At 39.1% G+C, this 21,595-nt stretch overlaps 1 protein-coding gene across 1 annotated transcript in view; it reads right to left on the reverse strand.

The window, feature by feature from the left end:
• Nucleotides 1-21,595, reverse strand: part of CDH2 (cadherin 2) — a 222,683-nt gene that overhangs the window by 187,489 nt on the left and 13,599 nt on the right. The window contains exon 2 of the mRNA XM_030926084.1: nucleotides 5,482-5,593. Within this exon, the coding sequence (XP_030781944.1) occupies nucleotides 5,482-5,593 (112 nt within the window). The remainder of the gene's footprint in view (nucleotides 1-5,481; nucleotides 5,594-21,595) is intronic.

The following is a 21,595-nucleotide window of genomic DNA, read 5'->3' on the forward strand; positions in this document are numbered from 1 at the left end:
TATGCAATGATAGATGTGGAGCTGTGACTTGCTTTCTTAAACACGTATCTCCTCGTTTCAAGTTTGTGAGGGAGAAGATCTCAGCTAGTCCAAATTACTGAAGGCTATGAAGAACTACAAAACGACTTTATAGAAAAGTGACCACCCAAACTGGCTTATCTTAGTTTGCTGCATTGCATTAAGAAAACTAGACCTAAAATACATCAAAAGGAATATAAAAAATTCCAAGTATTAAATAAGCCTAAATGATCACAGTGAAAATAAGGATAGAAATAGAAAAAAAAAGGATGGAGAGTTCTTGGCTCTTTTATTGATCTTACCATACATTCAATTATTTAAAAAACAAACAAACAAACAAAAAATACTCTAAGGTTTAAAAAACTGTCCTCAGCCCCTGAGAATGTGCAGGACGGGAATTCATTTTTTTCCTCCTTAGAGTTTATCATCAATATCCAAGAGAACAATCTCTGTCTTGGTACCATTTTCCACAATCAACTGGAAATTGTAAAGCGCAAGGGCCTGGCTGGCTTTATTAACAAGATGTTTATAAACCTACCTTTCAAATATTTTAAAACATTTACACATTTGATAACAAAAAAGATGTATAAAAATAAAAATACACACAGAAACAAAAGCCATGCACTCAATAACAGATAATTCAAGTCTCTTTCCCAATTTAGTAATATATCATACAAAAGTATTCATATTATTAAAAAATAGAAGAGTTGTACGGTTGCATAGTCCTACTAAACTAATAAAAAGTACTTCAGTTCTGTTATCTTAAGATCCCATACTGCAGCTTCCTCTGACCACGTTAATGTAGACAAGCCTCAATCAGTAAGCACACTAATCTAAATCAAATTCCATCTAGTTGAAAATAATCATCATGTGCTGCCCAGAGATGGTGAGCATGAATGGATTACTGAAAATATTCATGGTAATTGCAGGTTGCTATTTATGTTGACCAGATTCAGAGGAGTTTACTTAGAGAAACATCTAAGCATGCAGACCACCAATGCTAAACACACAGGAATATCACTCTTGACATCTACACTAAAAACAGCCCAGGATCCTCTCTGCAATGTCACAGTGTGGTTGTTATTTCATAGTGTTAGATACACTGCTAGTGACAAAATGAAAATGTATGATTGCAGTTATTTTACTTTCAAGAAATACGTTACCATAAGAGTTTTTTTTTTCCTAGTCAGTGGAGTGTAAGTTAAATATTAAGGACTACGTATTATCTTCAAAAGCCCCAGGTTCTTCTGCTTGTAAACAGGTGTGCACAAAATACTAACAGTGATAATAACTGAAAGATGTTTTTTAATTATAAGGAGTTGCTTAACATATTCCCCAATTCCCAAACATATCTAGTTAACACACAAGTCGTGGTGGTAAATGGGGAATAAAGACCTGCTCTAAAATAAAGTGGCAATAACACAACTGGATATTTAGGCTGGATCCCTTCTCTGTGTTATATCATAATAGTTTTTTATCATCAGCATCATCAGAACTAAATTAGAAATCAGGAAACCTGGGTTCTAATTCCAGATCTGCTGCTGACAATTTAAAGAACTACATAATCACATATACACCATGGAATACTATGCAGCCATAAAAAAGAATGAGATCATGTCCTTTGCAGGGACATGGATGAAACTGGAAGCCATTATTCTCAGCAAACTAACACAGAAAACCAAACACTGAATGTTCTCACTCATAAATGGGAGTTGAAAATGAGAACACATGGACACAGGGAGGGGAACACCACACACCAGGACCTGTCAGGGGGTGGAGGGCAAGGGGAGGGAGAGTATTAGGACAAATACCTAATGCATACAGGACTTAAAACACAAATGACAGGTTGACAGATGCGGCAAACCACTATGGCACATGTATACCTATGTAACAAACCTGTACGTCCTGCACATGTGTCCCGGAACTTAAAGTAAAATTAAAAAAAAAAAAAAGGGGGGGCTATATAATCACGGGAAAAGCCTATAATCTCTGAGCTCTAATTTGCTTATTTTTAAAATGAAGAGTTTGGCCATAAATGCTTTTAAAACAGAATATAAAAATGCAATGTAAAAATGACTATCTAAACCACTAAAATTGATCCTAATTTATAAAAGCAAATATATATATATGTCATGGGATAAAAAAGGAATGACTTTCACCAGAGGGGAAAGAGCAAAATGACAATACATTATGAAATTAAATGGTGATGAGGATGCTGAAAAGAACATACAAGCCTTGTAATGAAGAATGCTACAAAATGCAAAGAAAAAAGATACTGTCAAACTCTACATTCCCTTTGACCTAGTAATTCTATTTTTGAACACAAATTCCCCTCCAAAAAAATTCCTAAAGAAAAATCAAAGATCTCTAAAAAGAATCTCCATAGCAGCACTATATATAAGAGAGGAAAATTAGAAACAACCTGTATGTTCAAAAATAGAGGCACAGTTAAGCAGAATCTGGTTTTGCTAACAAAATGGGACAAAGACCTATATAGCCATGTTTTAAAATACAGAACTATCTTCAAAGAGTGAATGTATTCATGTGATATTACATAAAATGTAAAGGTTGATCACAAAACACCCTTTTTATGATTTCACAAAAACCACACGGTTAAAAACTAGAAGATAAATGGAAGGGGTACAGATAGTTCTTTGAGTTTGTTATTTTGGTAAAATTCATTACACCAGCAAAAAATAAAAGGGAAATGGGGAGGAAAGAATGCTCTTTAAACCACAGTCCAGTGTGTACATTTCATGCTGCTTCTATATAATTTTCTACCATGACAAGTATCAACTTATGTCTCTACCTTACATTCAATGTTCTTCAAGCATTTTCGCAAAGATTATGTTAATTGTTGGAAAAATAATCAGCGTTCAAGGCACCAATACACCCATATACTAAACTTTTATACAAAGTCTAGTGTGTCAGATGTATCCTATGAAAGTATATTGTACATATTGGTGAGCTATTGTCATCCTGTCCCCATATGCCATCAATGGGAATTTAAAGGAAGCATCCAGAGTTAGGAATTATGATTCCAACAGGGTCTTGGACTCTAAAGTCAACCAATATATGGTAGAAGATGCCATGACATAAATGCCTTGGGAAACTGCCACATACCTCTTATCTACAATTACTGCTTTCCTTAAACACTCACAGATGACAAAATCATGGCAAAAGTCATCATTCTGGTTGGCCTAGCAATATATCCCTTTCAGCTGTGGCAAATATATAGTACATGGATTTACTGTAGTACACAGAATTCACAGATACAATTATGGTGTGGTACTTGGCTTCAGTGTATAGCTATAGCATTGGATTATCCTTCTACTAAAAACTCCAAAAAGACATAAAAGGTAAAGACCTAGAATTATCCTAAGTAGCAATTCTCCAGAAGAAACATTAACTGGAGATAACACGCTTGTGTTGAATAGAAATGCTGATGTTTCACAAAAGCCTGTGTAAATTTTCTTCCTTCCAAAAAGTTGTTTTTTTCTACTAATCAGTATTTTAAACAGTATGTTTCCAGCTTTAAGATGCTGGTATCCTTTAACATACTCTGAGAATGATAAAGAAAAAAGTATTAGTGTCATGTGAGAAACTGTCCAAGGAAAAAAAAAAAAAAAAAAGGCTACAACCTAAAATTGGGAACAAGTGGATATAGCAAAACTGTAAAAATCTACCACAGACCATTATACATACTTTTCTCAGTGATAGCTAGAGCAGAAAGTAAAAAATATTTTCAATCTTTCACATTTACAACTTTAGCAAAAATCCTGTTTCTAGCTATCCTAAAAAGACACCGGCAAAAAGCTATGTCCAATTTCTACTGTTACCAGCATTATCTAATAATGTGAAAACAAGCTATCATTTTCAAAACTATTCAATGTGCCAAAGTAATTAATCTTAAATCAATGGTTGCTAGTGACACACCATGTGTTTACTTGTAAACAACAAATTATAAGCTTTTAGAAAATGAAATTACCCATTTAAAAATGAATCTCAAAAATATGCTGCAGAAATGCAACCAATTCCACTTTTTGTTATCTGTCTGAATTATTCTACAGAATCATGTCAATATATTTTATACACATTTACAGGTCATACAAGTTCTAGGGTGCCAAGTAATAATTTAAAGATTTAAAGAAAATGGCACACACACAGAACTCCAAAAGCCATATTAAGTTAAAGAAACGCTGTACACTGATTTAAATTAAACCTCCATTACCCACCAGATGAGATAGCAATTCAGTGTTGAGACAGACTAACTCAAACATTCACCCATTAAAATACCATGTAATGAGGCAGGGACAAGAGCATGCCTTAAAAAAATTAAAAATCAACTTCAGAAAGATAGCACAGGTGTGAGCAAATCCTAATTTAAATAGAAATTAAAATAAAATATAACCTGCACCCAAGAACGTTAGTAGCGAAGAGGCCATTTACATTTCAAAGTCCTCTGTCTATGGTATTCTTAAGTACTATACCACTAAGGTTTGTCAGTTCTGTGGAGACACTTCAATTAAGGCTGTGTGGTAGAGCTCTGTGTAAATTAATTAGTTGAGGTTACACAGATTTTCTAAAAGCAGCTCTCTAAAACAGCCTCAGAGATATGCAAGATTTGTGGGGAATTAAAATTTAAATACAACTTACTAATCAATTCTTCTTGCTTTCACATTTCAATGACATTTTGCGTAATAATAAATAAGTCCATGAAAATACTACTAACCAACATTTTATTTGCTTTCAATTAGAGCTAAAGGAAAGGGCTTTCAATCTTCCTTTTGATACTTAGGTTTTATTTCAGATTTTATCTAGACTTATTGGCAAGAGTTTCCATATGATAACTATAATGAACTTGATCCATATTTAAATGGGAAATGAGACTATATTTGAAATTCACATATGCTACAACTAAATTAGCTTTCTAGTAATTGCTAGAAACAATGTCATAACAAAAATATGAATTTCATACTCCTGCACTGAGACTTTACATGTTAAATTCATTCACTGTAATTCAGCTATATATTAAAGCTTCACATTTTATCTAATGTAATATTATCATAATTTCCTTTAATTCAAAATACTAAGTCATTTTTTGCTGTAAATAAATTTTAAAGCCACTAGAACCAGATGTTTCATAATTATTCTTCAAAATATTATTCTTTAAGCAAAATGTATACACAAAAATGGTAATAATCAGTTACATAACGGTTTCTCCTGTAAATTAAAAACGGAAGAAATCTGAAGATTTCAAGAGATCAGGAGCCTTCTAATTATGTATATAAGAGATTCATGAGCTCTTCTGTAATCCTAAAATAAAGTCCCTATGGTCTCATCATAGTGATTGTGAAAAATTCATACTTGTTATACAGTAGATATGATTTAGACTTTTTTAATGGCTAATTTGTTTCATGAGCATGGACACTGCATGTACAAATGTATCTTCTGAGATAGTACCATTGAGAAGAGGCTGTCCTTCATGCACATCCTTCGATAAGACTGCACTGTAAACGTCTTCAGGAAATCCAGTCTTGCATAATGCGATTTCACCAGAAGCCTCTACAGACGCCTGCAACACAAGAAAAAAAAAAAAAAAATTTATGTACAATAATTGCTGCCTCCTTCAACTGAGAAACATTCCACTTGGCATAAAGCCTCATTTTTTCAACTATCTTGTACAAACAACCCCTTTGTTTCCAAGTGCTTACAATTAGAATGTAGAGGGCAAAGGGTTAATCATTTTGATAACTCGAGTAGAAGAAACAAATCCCACTTGTCTAGTCCAGTAAAAGCAAAATAATACACATTCTAGGTTCTTCTAAGGACTGAACATTTTCATTAAAATGCTCTTTGTGACTGAAGAACTATCAAGTGGGCGTGGGGTTTGGGGGACAGCCAAATAGTCTTTGGGCTCCACAAGTCACCATCACTAACTTCAGTTTTCATGAAAAATGTATACATTCAAGTATACAGATTTTTATATTCTTAGCTAATTCTCTATAAAGCTGGTTTCAAGATGCCATGTTCATTTAAAAAATAAAATTATAATATACTTACAACAGTGGGACAGATAGTATTTTATACCAAGTAAAACCAATCAAAACTATATATTTCTAAAACTTGAAGGACAGTGATACATTAAAAATGTAAGATTAATACAATTATGTGTTTACACTTAAAATTAGAAAGTAACCAAGTATCTGTCATTTTTTATATCATCATATGCACAGTTAATTTACTCAGTGTGCTTAAAACTCAGTCATATCTACTGCTGTCTAGCTAACCGTCCAAGTTAGTTTCCCTACTTCTTTCAGCCCTACTGACACAATTGGAGGAAAGTTAGCCCTCAGCAGAGCTCCTGTAGCATCTACATTAATTATAGGAAACTCTACCATGTACTGATGGGGATTCAAATACAGAGGAAGGACGAGTAGAATGAGGCTACCCAATGAAGGGATTTCAGTGGCCACAGGGACAGCATTAGGGACAGTCCACCCTAGTGAGAACCAGAAATTGAAAGGAAGAGGAAGGGAAGTCCCAGAAACAGAGAGATCGCAGAACAACTGTCTGGATGAAGCAATGCAGTGCAGCTTCATAATTAGATGACTACCTGAATTATGTATGTGAAATTTTGCAAATACTAACGTTGCAAAAATCCAGACCAATCTAATAAACTGTTCTTTTCAAATCCAAGAAAATAGAAAATGAATTACATTTAAACAGTATTAAATATCACAGTATTTATTCTCAAAAAATTATTAGGAGCAACAGTGAGATACTAGTTCAGGCCCATCAAATGAGTAAGCAGTTTTAAGTCTGTTATGTGCAAGAAAAGGCTGTATCAAGTGAAGAATAAAGAAGTACCAATCCCCTTAAAAGGTGTGAGTGGAAGCTGGTACAGTCACCTTGGCATACTTTTAGCAAACTCTAGGAAAGAAGAATGTGGATATATCCTCCCTACTCCTAAGGAAATACTACCCCATGAGAGCTCCAGTTGCCATGTGCAGGAATGTCCACTGAAGCATGACTGTAATAGCAGAGATTCTGTACATGTCCATCAAAAGGAGAATGGTCTAATACCTTATCGCAAAGCCAAAAGAAAAACACAACATTAAAATGGAAGAACTGGAACTACATTCATCCAAAGGGCTACATCTCAGAGACAAACTAAAACAAAACAAAAAGTCAGTTTAAGTTCCATGTATGATTAAGATATAATTTAATTATAAATCAACCTAAAGATGACTATTTAGTAAGTTCAGAAACCCATTTGTGTGACATCCCAAATTCAGACTGAAGACTGCAGTATGAAATCTTGCAAAAAAAGTAGAAATCATGACTGATGATTCCACTTATATAAAATTTAAACACAAAAGATAACATAATGTTTTGAACACATACTTATGTAAGAAGAAAAGGAAAACAGCATAGTGATAAACATGAAATTTAGGATAGTGGTTAACCCAGGGGAAGGAAAACTAGGAAAGGCATCAGGAAAGACTGTACGAGTGGCTTCAATTTTATCTGTAATAATTCATTTCTTTCAAAAAGACTCTGAAGGAAACCAGGTAAAATGTAAAGATCTGCATAGACACATAGGTACAAATTACAGTATTCACCCCACAAACTATCTGCTCTACATATTTCATACTGAAAAAGAGAAAATATCAGAAACCAACTGAGAAATAAGAAGTGAGGCTTCCAATACCCATCAAGTTTGGGAGACAGTTTGATACTTGACACGTGTAAACATCCAGGTACTGTCCATGCCCGGCACAGTGCAGGAACTGAGTGAAGGAAAACTTTTGCTTTTAGCTAACCCAAACAAACACAGGGAATTCCTCAGTTTGCCATATAAAATGGACAAATGTGTTGCAAACCTGTGTCCCACCAACATGTTAGGGGTCTGCCTCTTCACCCTTCTAGCCCAGGCTTCTAAGAGCAGTGAGGCATGGCAGGTGCTAGCCCAGGATAGGTGAGGCCAAAGCTCAGAAAGGCACTGGCCAGAAGCCAGCGATGGAAGGCACGGAGTAGATGAGGGTCACATTTCAAATGGGGGCATTCGGGGTAGTAGAGTATGTGGGTTTGTGAGTAAGCACTCGGAGATCAAGGAAGTCTCAAGACTAGAGGAAAACCGTTAAGCTTTTATTCAACTCCATGACTGTATCTTGTTTCCCAGTGGATCTGCCCTAAGGTAGGAGAATCAGCAGCACCAAGTTCCTGGTCCAAAACCACAGAAATAGGACTTCAGGGCCACATCGAAGCTGACAGGAAGATGGTGAATGTCCACCTGTTTTGTTCTCTGCCTTATTTCAGAAAAGGGACCTTCTGTCCTCAATGTGCTGCCCCTTACTAAACCTCTCCATGCTCATTTTCCTCATGTAAAAAAGGGTACCAACTGGCCAGGTTGGCCATCAGAATTACTGAAACAATGCTTTTAAAGCACATCTCTAACAAATACTGACTAGCAATATTAAATATTCATGGAAGTCATGTCATACTTTGAATAATTTTCATATTCATCTTAAATAGCTGAAACTTTTCTAAATTCTTCTTCCTCAAGACAAAATGGATCCACAAAATAATATTATCCTGGATCCACAATATAATAATAATCTATAATGTATTTTCTTAAAAATAATCTCCATAAAATTATTGAAATATATATTCTCCCTATTTATTTCCTCTCTTAACTTTCAGTCAAAAAATAACAAAGTTAACAAGTTCAAAAAACAAACAGGAAGCACTCAAATGAATACAGGCTCCCAACTGGACATAGCGGAGGCTTACTTTGTGCCAAGCACTGTGCTGGTAAATCAGTATCTCATTCAATTCTCCCTGCAACCCTACAAGGTTGTGCATGATATCAGGTCTGAGATTGCGGGAGACCAAGAGCTGATGGGCAGAATTCCCTCAAGGGGACTGACTGCACTGTGGTGGTAATCCTTGTTGGGCATTGGAGGTTCTCTGATCTAACACACAGCTAATGCCTGAATGTTCTACAATAGTAGCTCTCAATCCGGGACAATTTTGCCCCCCAGGGGACATCTGTCAATGTGCAGACACATTTTTAGCTGTCACAACTGCGAGGGGGTGCTACTGGCTACTAGTGGCTATTGGCTCTCAGTTGGTTTCTGATATTTTCTCTTTTTCATTATAAAATATGTACAGCAGGGAAGCCGCTAACCATTACACAACACGCAGCACAGCATCCCTAACAAAGGAGTGCCAAGCTCAAAATGTCAACAGAGCCAAGGTTAAGAAAACCTGTTCTACAGCAGCACATGAAAAAGAGGTATCTACCTACCCATTAACACTCCCATCAGTATGAAGATCACTGTCTCCTCAAGTAGCCTCATCACTCTTGGAACACCCTGCATCCTACAAAGCCAAAACCCAGTCCCTGAGGCTTACTCCCACATAAAGTCATCACTCTGCCAGGCCCAGGATGAAATTCTGGAACTTCAAAGAGGAGAAAGAGGAATCCTACCCTCAACAAGTTATCTGTGGGTATGAGGAGGAGGATGTGAATAACGTGCATTTCCCTAATATTTGAATGGTGCATGGGTTGGGCAAGCTTTTTCTGTAAAGGGTAAACCAAGTATTTCAGGCTTTGTAGTCCATAGGATCTCTGTTGAAGCTACTCAATCTGCTGTTGTGCAAAAGCAGCCATAGACAATCAGTAGATGAATGAACGTGGTTATGTTCATTCTAATATAATTTCATGTACCCTGAAATTTGAATTTCATTCCATTTTGAAGTCTTGAAAAATGCTCTTCTTCTTTTTCTTGCTTAAAAGCATTTGAAAATGTAAAACATATTCTTGGCCAGACAAAAAAAAAAAAAAAAAGGCAGCAGGAGTGTAGTTTGCAGATCCCTGCAATAGTGTGTTAAGTTTTGTATCACATTGTTATCTCACTTAATTCTCACAATAGGCCCCTTAAGAGGGGGTTAAACTATCTGCATTTTGCTAATGAGCAAATAGATTCTCACACAGAGGTACAGTGAAATACCCAAGACCTCACATCCGAGAGAGAAAGAGGCAGGATTCAAACTCTGTAGTCTTTCCAAGTACAACAATTACAATACAATCTTTCAAGAAACATGTACTGAGTGTTCATTTGCCACTGGAAACAGAACACAAGATACAGCCCCTGCCCTTAAGGAGCTCAAGACTTAATGTGGGAGGTTAAGATACGCAGAGGATATGAGCAAAGCCCAGGGCAGGGAATCTGGGGGCTTCCCAAGCAGAGCTGGAGTAGCAAGGCGCTAGAGGGTGTCAGGAAAGCCATCCTAGGCAGTCATTGCTTGAACTAAAACAAGGCAGCAAGAAACAGCACAGTGCCTGTGGAATTACAATGAGTTCAGTGTCGCTGGAGTCCAAGAAACAAGGCAGGATGTCAAAAGTTGAGGCCGGAGAGTTAGACAGGGTTAGATCATAAATGGTTGGGGGCTTGGGGTTATCCTGTTGGCTGGGGGAGCCAGGGACAGATTTTAAGCACAGACTGAATGCATCTGACAGAGAATTCTGATAGCTTTGCGGGAAATGTGTGTGTGATAGGGGATGACAACTGACAACTGAGAGACAAGCTAGGACACAGACCTGAGTCAGGGCAGGGGCTACAAGGAATGAAGAAGGGGGAGATTTTGTCAATACCCAGATAGTTAAGATCGATAGGGCCTTCTGGGCAGGGACTCACTGAGGGAGGGAGGGAGGAAATGATGCCTTCCCTCATGTTTCCAGCTGAGTGGCTGTGAACATGGGTGCCACAAGTAGGAAAAATAATCGCAAAACTATAACATCAGGAACAAAGTGCTAAAGAAGCAGAAAGAATGGGATGATAAATCTGTCCGCGGAAGTCAAGGAAGACTCCATAGCTGAAGTGACATTTAGGCTCTGACTTTAAAGATGATTGAAAACTTGCCAGGGGAAAGAGGGGGAAGTGGAAAAGGGAATTCCAGGCAAAAGGTACAGCACAACAAAGCCCCTGGTGATTTACGTTGAGCTTGTAGTCCACCAAAAACACCCTGATCTTTTTTTTCCAGGCAACTGTTAAGTTATGGCTTCCTCCTCTATTATCTTTGCTGCTGATTTTGGATCCTTAGGGGGAGCAATTTATATTTAACCCTCCAAAATTTGGTCTCAATAAATTAACAATTCAGCTGGCTTTAGTAATTCCTTCCAGCTTTACGTATCAAGAAAGTCTAATGAGATACCCCAAAGTCTTCATATAGATGCTACTTAGATGCTAAAAACAGGGTATGTCACATGCCCAGACATAGTTTGGGGAAATCTGCCCAGGGGCACACCCCTTCAACCCCCAGGGCCCTAAGTGAGGTCTTAAGAAGAGCAGAGTGATTGCAGCATGAACTTCCAACAGGTCAGACTGCCTGGCTTTAAATCCCAGTCCCACTGCTATCTGCGAGACCTCTCAGAAGAAACAGTTCCCCATCTGTACAACAAGAGTACTAAAGATGGCACCAACTCATAGGGCAGATGAGAGGATTAAATGAGTTAATATGTGTAAAGCACTTAGGACAGTGTCTGGCACATGGTTATTCAATGTTTTAGCTGTTTGTCATCACAGTATTAATACTATTGGGGCAACATGAATCCAACTCATGGCGCATCTGCCATACAGGCCGGTAGTTCTCAAACTTACTCAACACAGCAAACAATCTGGGACATTTGTTTAAAATACAGATTCTTGGGTCCCAGCCCAAGACTCATTAAAACAGACTCTCAAGAGGTGTGATGGATAAATCGGTGTATTTAACAAGTGCCTGTGCTGCATGTGGTGGCCACACATCCAGCCCTTATCTTCACCTCTGGAAAGCTTTCTGAACGTTCTCCAAACAGCACAGCTACCTTTTGACCCTAGTCTTCAAATCCAATAGCTTAGCAACAACAAAAAGGAATAAAGAAACCATGATTTTTCCGTTCTTAATCCCATGCTCTCTTCTCTTTATTCTGAAAACTACATCTTCTTGATTTTGAATTTTTTGTTTTGCTTTGTACAGAGCATTACCCTACCCCCAGTCCTTTAGCAATTCTCCTCTTCTGCACAATTCCTCAAGCAGTCAGCAAGTCCTCTCGGGCCACCAGTGCAAAATTCACGCTGGTCAGAGGATCTGAACTCATTTAGTGCCGCTCTGTGCTCTCGCACAATCAGCTCACCTATCTTGAGTTTCAATTTCCTCTTACAAGTATTTGCTCTACTCTTCCCAGGCTGAAGATCGACCTCGTTGTCTAGAGAGGACAGAAGTGTAATAGGAGCTGAGTTCTGCTTGCCTGTGAGTATTGGTCTCTCTGTTCCGGTTCTGCACTCGCAGGGACATCGTTTTTGTTCTTGTTCAAATTCTTCCATGGTCTCAATGCTGTGAGCTTTAAAGCCCTGAGTCCACTACTCTTTTCAGTTCCCATTCTCATTATTCTTTTTTATAGTCATCCTTGGTCACTCGATCTTCTTTCCAATTTCCTCCAAGTCACTCCTAAATCCAAGCTCTTAAATATTCTATGTGGAATCACCATGGACAGACTTCAGTTGCCCTGCCTCCTCATCCTCTTCCTCATTAAGATCATTTATGATTATTGGCTAAAAATTTCACCTCTGAAAGCAGCCTAAACCTAAGGAAATCATAAGTTTTCTTTCTGGCTCTGAAGACTGCCTAACCAAAACCTAGACTAAGTTAGTTATCATAAACTCTTAAATGTAATCCATTGGATGTCGGATTAAAACACTGATCTCTTACTTTCTCCCTATCAGAGATTCCATAGTCACAATCTTGTAACAATCAGATTATTGTTTGGGAGATTACCAAAGGCAGTCAACAAAGCTAAGGCCTTCTTTTGCGTTATGTTTGCTCCCGATTTCTTGTGGAAATAAGGGCAATAATGGGTTGTGACTGGTTAAGACTGGGTTAAGACTGAGAACTCCGCAGCAAACCTGCTCAGGTTTAAATCCAGCCTCCACCATCTACTACCTGTGTGACCTTGGCAACTGTGTAACTTCATCTGTGCTTCAGTTTCCTCCTCTGTAATAATAATAATAACAATAATAGCTAAAGTACCGGTCTTTAGGATTGTTGTGAAGAATACAAAGGGCTTAAAAAACAATACGTGACCACTACAGGACAAGGGTTAGCTATTATGATGCTGGTATTGTTTTGATTGTGGAGATTAACTTTTTTTTTTTTTTGGACAGAGTCTTGCTCTGTCACCCAGGCTGGAATGCAGTGGCACTGTCTAGTCTCACTGTAAGCTCTGCCACCTGGATTCAGCCATTCTCCTGCCTCAGCCTCCTGAGTAGCTGGGACTACAGGAGTCCGCCATCACGCCTGGCTAATTTTTTTTTGTACTTTTAGTAGAGATGGGGTTTCACTGTGTTAGCCAGGATGGTCTGGATCTCCTGACCTCGTGATCCACTCGCCTCAGCCTCCCAAAGTGCTGGGATTACAGGCGTGAGTCACCGTGCCTGGCCTTTATTGTGGAGACTTTTATCTCTGTTCTGTAAGTAACTGAGAAATATTTTAAAATTATCTTTTAAAGAAGGAATATCATAAAGAAACCCAGCTTGAAAAAAAAAGAAAATTTACCCACAAACAAGGATAAAAGATGCACAAGTGGAATTCCCTTCATGATATGTGATTTGTGGGTTGGGGGATGAAGCTGCAGTAGAGGGAGGGCGACAACTATGGTAATACTTTCATTACGCGGTTATGTCTTACAAATGACATAAGCAAATATAAACAGTTAATGAAGACACTGTTAAGGTGGTCAGTTGAGTACATGGTGATAGAGTAATGGAACTGTTCAAGAACATTTGGCATGACTAATTTTTTTTATTTTTTAATCCAATTTCTCACCATACAATTACATTTGCCAGATTCTTGACATCTCACAGGATTCCATCCATGATGCTGGAGGCTATGTTAAGAAGATTATTCAAGAGCTACTGCCACTCTTTAAAGATTTTTCTCTGTGTCAGTTATGCCACTGATGACATTTTGAATTTCACATCCCTGCGAAAATGCTTAAAACGTGCAGAAGTTTAACCCCGAACAGCTGCAATATTTTTGCTTTCTCAAGTACTATTCTGGAAGGAGATTATCTTGTCCTGCATGGTTTTTTTTTAACTCTTTCTTGCCTTCATGATGGGCTCTAGAGCAGCTTAGGTTCAATGAATACAGCACTGAGGTCACACATTTGCCCCATCTGACCACCTAGTAATTTCCACCTTTATTTTAATTATCCTATTAGAATGTGTCCTTGAGTATCTCTAGTATCAGTATTTTAGTTTTCTGATTGTCATTTCTTTTAATCAAGTAAGGACAAACAGAATAGTCAAAAATAGCATTGATGCTGGCACAGGAACCTGCAAACTGTTGAAACTGGACTCTTAGCTGAAAGACAGCACCACAATACAAGAGTTTGATGAACAAAAATCTGGGTCTGCATACAAAATACAGTTTAGAACGTCACCTTCCTAGGAGCAGAAACTATCAAGGCTTAGGACAATATGAAAATATACATCCAGTGACATCCATACAGACCTTTGTGCAATCCCAAATCTCTTCTGCCCAAGTGAGAAGAGGCTTCCTAGGCTTCCAGGCTTTCTTGAGTAGAGTCTCAAAAGATAGACAGGAGCTTACCACGAAGTGGATGCTTAATTTAACAGGTAGTAACAATGTACCTACAGGTTTAATTGGCAGGTAAAAGGCTAATACTATCAAATGATAATGGCCCAGGCAGCTGTGCAATTAAACTGTCAGGAAAAGTTCCAGAAGTGCCTATGGCATTCCAGGAGAGATGGCCAATCATGGCTCAGATTGATTCTGTCCTGTCAACTCATTACACTCAGCAGAGACTGCAATACACTGATATATAATACTCAAAATGTTATCAAATAGTATAGCACTTGGCATTAGACTGTGTTTATAATGAACTTGGAAATTCATTCAACTAAATACACTCAGTATCAGTGACTGCAAATATTTACTGAGTGCTTAATATGTGCCAAAAAGCATGCTACAATGCTTTCCATGCAGTATATCTTAAATAGTCCTCACAACAACCCTATGAGGTAGATGCTATTAGTACTGCCATTTTGCAGGCAAGGAAACTAACTTAAAGGAAACTGCCCTAAGTCTTTTAGTTAATCAATTTAGGGACACTATTCAAACTGGCATCAAAAGGCCTTGGGGATAACCCTTAACCCAACCACTACAATGCCTATTAGGAAGCATTCACATACACTGACACATAGTACCTAACTGGCTAGGGGCTGGAAATTGTCCTATATGAATTGAGACAAACTGAAAAATCTGCCTATTGCCATAATAAATTTTCTCCTAAAATACGATTCTCACATATGATATGTGATATATGCTAATAAACCAATTTCAATGTTTCTGTTTACTATGGAAAAAACTAAAAAAAAAAAGATATCAGGTCAAACTTTTAAAAACATTTTAAATCCTCCAAATCAAAGTCTCATACCCCCCAGCCCAAACTCTTCTAAAAGTATACATGGAAAATTATCAGTAAATAGCTATCATGGCTAGTATGTTAATTTTCAGAGGTGATATTGATGAAGGAATAATTATAGTCTATAATGAACTCTTTATACACTTTATTCGCTCTGGAGTCCCCTGTATTCATGTACAATTAGGCCCATTTCATAAAACCTGGAGCATGGCTTCAGTTTTTAAAAATGGTTACAGATGTTTACAGTCCCCATAACTCTGATTTAATTTGAGTAGCTGGCCACAGTAATGATTTATGTAATTCTGAGTCCCTGATAAGATAAACACAAACCAATTATAGCATTATTCTTGTGAGAAAACAACATTCAAGACACAGCTTCCAGAAATGCACTGCAGTGAAAGGAGGCATAAAGCCAGAGTTCAAAGCCTTTCCCGAACTTATTCTGGAAGCAGCACCTCATCCAGTGGTGTTCTAATAGATCAAGCAATAAAGAAGTACATCTTCAAGCCCTGCAGGCTGAGAGGCTGCACAGCTAATATGGTCTATTCTAGTTTCAACTCAAGGGCAAAGGACAAGCATTGTCCTTTGGATATCTTTGGTGACTGAAGTTTGGCATCTCGATAGTTTCACAGTGTAACCCATAGAGGAAATGCTGCTTCCCTTCCTGATGCTTCTTTCAATGTGGAAGGCACTCTGCTAACTCTCAACTCCCAGTAATTTCCACTGCCCCAGTCAGTCTTATCCTGAATGACAATTCTTAAAGTATGGTCTGAGGAGTGGACTTCTAGGAGTTCCCATGATCCTCTCAGGGGATCTACAAAATCAAAGCCACTTCCAAAATATTACAACATATTTTCCCTTTTCACTCTCATTATCTCACAAGTGTAAAGTGAAGTCTTCCAGAGGCTATGTTATGTGTGATACCTTAACAGAGAAAACTCAGAAGCAGATATGAAAAACCAGCTATCTTATTAAGCCAGACATTAAAGACACTACAAAAATGTAATGCATAATGCTACTCTTCCCACTAATCTTGTTTTTCTCTTTTGGAAAATACATGAATTTTTCATAAAAAATGTTATTTATGTTACACATACAACTGGTTTAATATTTTAAATGAATTAAATATAATTTTTTCAGTGTAATTTCTCTATGGTAAACACTGATAGATATTATCTATAATAGAAAAGCTCATTGAAGAACTCACTAATTTTTAAGCAAGTAAAAGAGTCCTGAGACTAAAAAGTTTGTAAAGGGTTATGCTAAAGAGAGAGGGATGGATCAAACTTACCTGAAGGCTGCATTTGAAATAATCTGAGCAGCTGGTGCCCAACCCTGTGCCCTACTCCGCCCATCTGGGAGTCACAGGTCCACAGAAAAGAAGCTTGGTGATCTCATTTTCCATGCTGGGAGTTCACAGATTCCCTGCAGCAATCTGGCAGTGGAAGGAAGTGGGCATGTCTTTGGAATTCTGGGATTCAGTGTTAGTAAGGGGGACATGCCAACAGAGGAAGGCCATGCCTGCCAGCCTAGTGCTCGTCAGGACTACAGTGATATTTTCCTTTCGTATCTTCTGATTCTTCTGGCTTATATTTCACTTGGTTCAGAATTCAAGACAGAGAGGGCAGGTCCTATTTACTGGGCCCTTTGAAAGACTTCAGCACTTGGTGACCTATCCGGGGATCTTGAGAAACAAAAAAGGAGTCCAATGTAGGGGAAGAACGTACTCGTGGAGGAACTTGGGCTTCTGGCAGTGGGAAAAGGGTGCTTGCACTTTTTTTTTTTTTTTTAAAGGAAGTCTCACTCTGTCACCCAGGCAGTTGTGTAATCTCAGCTCACTGCAACCTTCGCCTCCCCGGCTCAAGCAATTCTCTTGCCTCAGCCTCCTGAGTAGCTGGGACTACAGGTATCCTCTACCACGCCTGGCTAATTTTTGTATTTTTAGTAGAGATAGGCTTTCACCATGTTGGCCAGGCTGGTCTCGAACTCCTGACCTCAAGTGATCCACCCACCTCAGCCTCCCACAGTGCTGGGATTACAGGCATGAGCCACCGCACCCGGTCCCCTGCACTTTTTTTTTTTTTTTTTAACTTGGTGGTTTATAGCCTTGACTCTGTAGGGTGGCTGGTTTTTATAGTTGGAGAGGTGGCTTTTAACATCAAAAGGTTTAAATTCCTAAACCACAGAGCATTTTGACCTTGATGCTTGACCACCACTTAGGGTGGCTTATCTTCAGGAAAATGATAGCTGTTTAAGAGGTAGTGCCTCAAGAAAAAGAACAGCAGAACCTCAGGAAAGACTATAAGCCAAGGGTCCTAGAATAGAAAAGAGGCAGGATGCACAGTGACCTTAGTCCAATGGTGAACAATTTGGGTGAGGGATGCCACAATCTGGGTGAAGGCTGCCACAATTTGGCCTTGGCAATGGTCTAAGGTAGCTCAGGACTCTGGAAGTGCTCATGGGCCTCAGTTTGAACAAGCCGAGGGGCATAAAAAGAGAATTATTTCAACATCTACTGCCTCAAGACTAGTCAATGAGCAATGCTTGTTATTTTTTAATAACACTGAGTTCAAGAGCACTAGCAAGGCTCTCACTTGGGCAAGGTGGGGACAGTGTGGATTCTGACAGCTTGACAAATGGCTCAAGGGTCAGACCCCACCAAGTGGTCTTTACAAGTGAACAAGAAATCTTTCCTTGAGGCGGCCTTCTTTGGCCAAAGCAACTCCATAGTAAATGGCAGAGAAAAGAGCCAGTGGGGCGCGAGACTGAAAACACCTGCTCCACCAGTCAACCACCAGATCGAACCCAACGTGGTGATAACACTGGGCAGTCAGATCCAAGGGACACGAAGGGAAAGTCTCAAAGGGAAAGGAGTTTTGAACAGGCTGGCTGTAAGCCAAAACCCAACTGGGGAGAGGCTCCCATTGGGAGGTTGTTTACCACTTCCTATTTACCACTTGGGGTAACACATGCATACCAGGTTTTCTTTCAGAAAGCTGGCATCTGAGATACTGTCACCCAGCACAAGGTTCAGAAATGTCCGATGGTCCTCGTCTTTCTTGAGGTGCCTTTTTTCTCATCTAGCATATTCAGTATCTTTATGTTTCTACTTCCCCCTATCAACTTCGTTTAGTTCAAAGGTTGCAGATTACAGACAAGAGGCTTAGACTGACCAGCATCCAGGAAAGGTCAAAATTAAGAATGAAGGACTGCCCACTATCAGTCCATCCCTCACCTACCACGAGCTCTCTACTGTGGAACACTGAGAAACAATTTCGCCTGGATGATTCTTCCAGGAGCAGAGCCTGGTTTGCTTTCTAACTTTGAAAACTGTTAAGACTACTGCTGTGATCATCTTGCATGACCCATTAGGTTTTAGTTTGGGAACTCTATAAAAAGTAAAGCTAGCCAGGCGCAGTGGTCACGCCTGTAGGATCCCAGCACTTTGGGAGGCCAAGGCGGGTGGATCATATCACCTAAGGTCAGGAGTTCGAGACCAGCCTGGCCAACACAGTGAAACCCCATCTCTACCAAAAAATACAAAAATTAGCTGGGCATGTTGGTGCACACCTGTAGTCCCAGCTACTTGGGAGGCTGAGACAGGAAAATAGCTTGACCCCGGGAGGAGGAGAATGCAGTGAGCCAAGACTGCATCACTGCACTCCAGCCTGAGTGACAGAGTGAGATCCTGTCTCAAAAAAAAAAAAAAAAAAAAAAAAAAAGCAAAGTTACAGATCTTCCAAGTGGGGAGTTGCCACATTTTGGAATAAGCACACGCTACTTGATGACTAAGAACATGAGCTCAACAATCAATCCAAAATTTGGGGACCGTCAGAGGGTAACCCTTATCCTCTACTTCCATGTAGTGGGAGCTGCACTAGTAATAACATTCTTGACTTCTGGCCAACTTAGATAAAGCAAGTGGGCATACAGAGCCCAGGCTCTTCATCACCTTTTTTTCTGTCAGAGCCACACCACCTATGTCATGCAAATATTGTTAAGCTATAGGTCTGAGGGGGGCAGGATCCCCAGATGGGAGCACTGTCGAAGATGGGAGGCCAAGGGTAACCAAATCTGAGATGTGCAAGATTTAAGCCACATTCTCTAACCTTGTCTTTATCAGTAATACATGTTGTAATTTTGGTTCTCTATCTACTGATGCTTTGGTCTTATTTGTACAAAATTGAAATGGATAAGGAGCACTATTGCTTAGGTCCCTTCAGAGACAACAAAATTATCTACAAAGTCTCAATCTTACTGAACACTCAAAGGCCAAGGCTAAACGATCAAAAAGAAGTAGGTCCAAATAACATTGTTAAACAGACAGCAGGGCCTCAGGCCCACTAGGATGTCTCTGTACTGAGTCTGAGGCACACAACCAAGACCCCTCAAGTACTTAGGGGAGCACAACCAAGACCCCTCAAGTACTCAGGGGAACACAAGTGCTCGCAACAGAAAGCCACATATGCCCCTAGATTGCTGCTTGAGTACAGAACTAGGCCAAGGTGGGGTGAGGTCAGGAGAAAACAGTGTGATTCACAGGAAGAACTATCAACAGCTCATCAGATACTTGCATCTCCAAGTCACCACCAAGAAACTGCATGGCGAGCAGCAGAAACCACCTGCTTCTTTGGTAGCCTATCCTGAATCTGGCTCAATCTGTTAGATTTTCCCATTCTTAAGCCCAGAGTTTGCTCCATGAAACTGAGATCCTTTAAATCCTCATTCTAAAGTCCAAATCCTCCTTCAGGCAACAATCCTTCAAAGTCCAGAACAGACTAATCTTGCTCCCACTGCGTCCATTCTTTTGCAGACTTTCAGGGAACTGGCCAAGTTGTTAGCAGGAAAGTAAAGCACTGTTAAAGCCCTGGCCAGCCACCTCACAGCAGTGTGCCTTCAGGTGAGTGGTTTAAGCCAATCTCTGTTCAGACATCTGGAAAATGGATAATGATAATAACGTCTACCTATTGCAGAGGATTGATGTGAGGATTATATGAAAATGCAGGTCAAGTGCTTGGCCTGGCTCATAGTAAGCACTCAGTAAATATTAATCCCCTGTGTCGGCTACCTAGAAGGTTCTCAATGCTTCAAAACACACCTATAGAAGCCATGACTGAAAATGTTAGGTGAAGACAATGAGCAACACACAGCTAGGTCAAGCTACAAACAAGTTATGAACTTCATCCAACAGGCTAGTGTTCATACAGACACTTCAAGGCAAACCAAAAGGTCAAAATACATACAAAAACTCTCATCAGAAACCAGATTCAAATTTAAGACAAAATGAGACACTATTATGCAGTCCACCAGATTTTTTAAAATGTTGAAGTCTGACTACAACAAGTATCCTAAAATTAGGGGGAAATTATGCACATAGTGCTGGCAGACCAGTATGGAAAACACAATCTTGTATTAGCTAGTAATGATGAAAACATGAATACCTTGCAATCTAGCAATTCTACTCCTTGGTACATATCCAAGAGCAGACCACCATACTATCACCTGGGAGTCTGCCAGACAGGCAAATTCTCAGGCTTTACTGAAGGCTTACTGAATCAGATGATCAGGACTAGGGCCAGGAATCCGTATTTTAACAACCTTTCTGGTGATTCTCATTTAAGTTTGGGGAACACAGCCCTAGAGTATCCCTGGCATTTATACCCAGGTGGCATGCATAAGAATGTTGACAGCAGCAAAAAACTGAAACCACACACCCAAGTCCATCAACAATAAACCAAATAAGTAAATTGTACCATATTCATAGCATGCAATGCTCTACAGCAATGAAAATGAACAAATGACACCTACACAACTCAGCTGAATCTTGTAACATACTGCTGAGTAGAAAAAGCAAATCACAGAAAAATACATTATATATACACATGCATGACACATGTATACATCTATGCATGATGTATACACATATATAAAAACGTGTCTCCTCTCTCTCTCTCTATATATATATATATTTGTTTGTTTGTTTGTTTTTTCTGAGACGGAGTCTCGCTCTGTTGCCCAGGCTGGAGTGCAGTGAAGCAATCTCAGCTCACTGCAAGCTCCGCCTCCTGAGTTCATGCCATTCTC

The sequence above is a fragment of the Rhinopithecus roxellana genome, chromosome 21 (assembly GCF_007565055.1).
Source record: "Rhinopithecus roxellana isolate Shanxi Qingling chromosome 21, ASM756505v1, whole genome shotgun sequence".
Lineage (NCBI taxonomy): Eukaryota > Metazoa > Chordata > Mammalia > Primates > Cercopithecidae > Rhinopithecus > Rhinopithecus roxellana.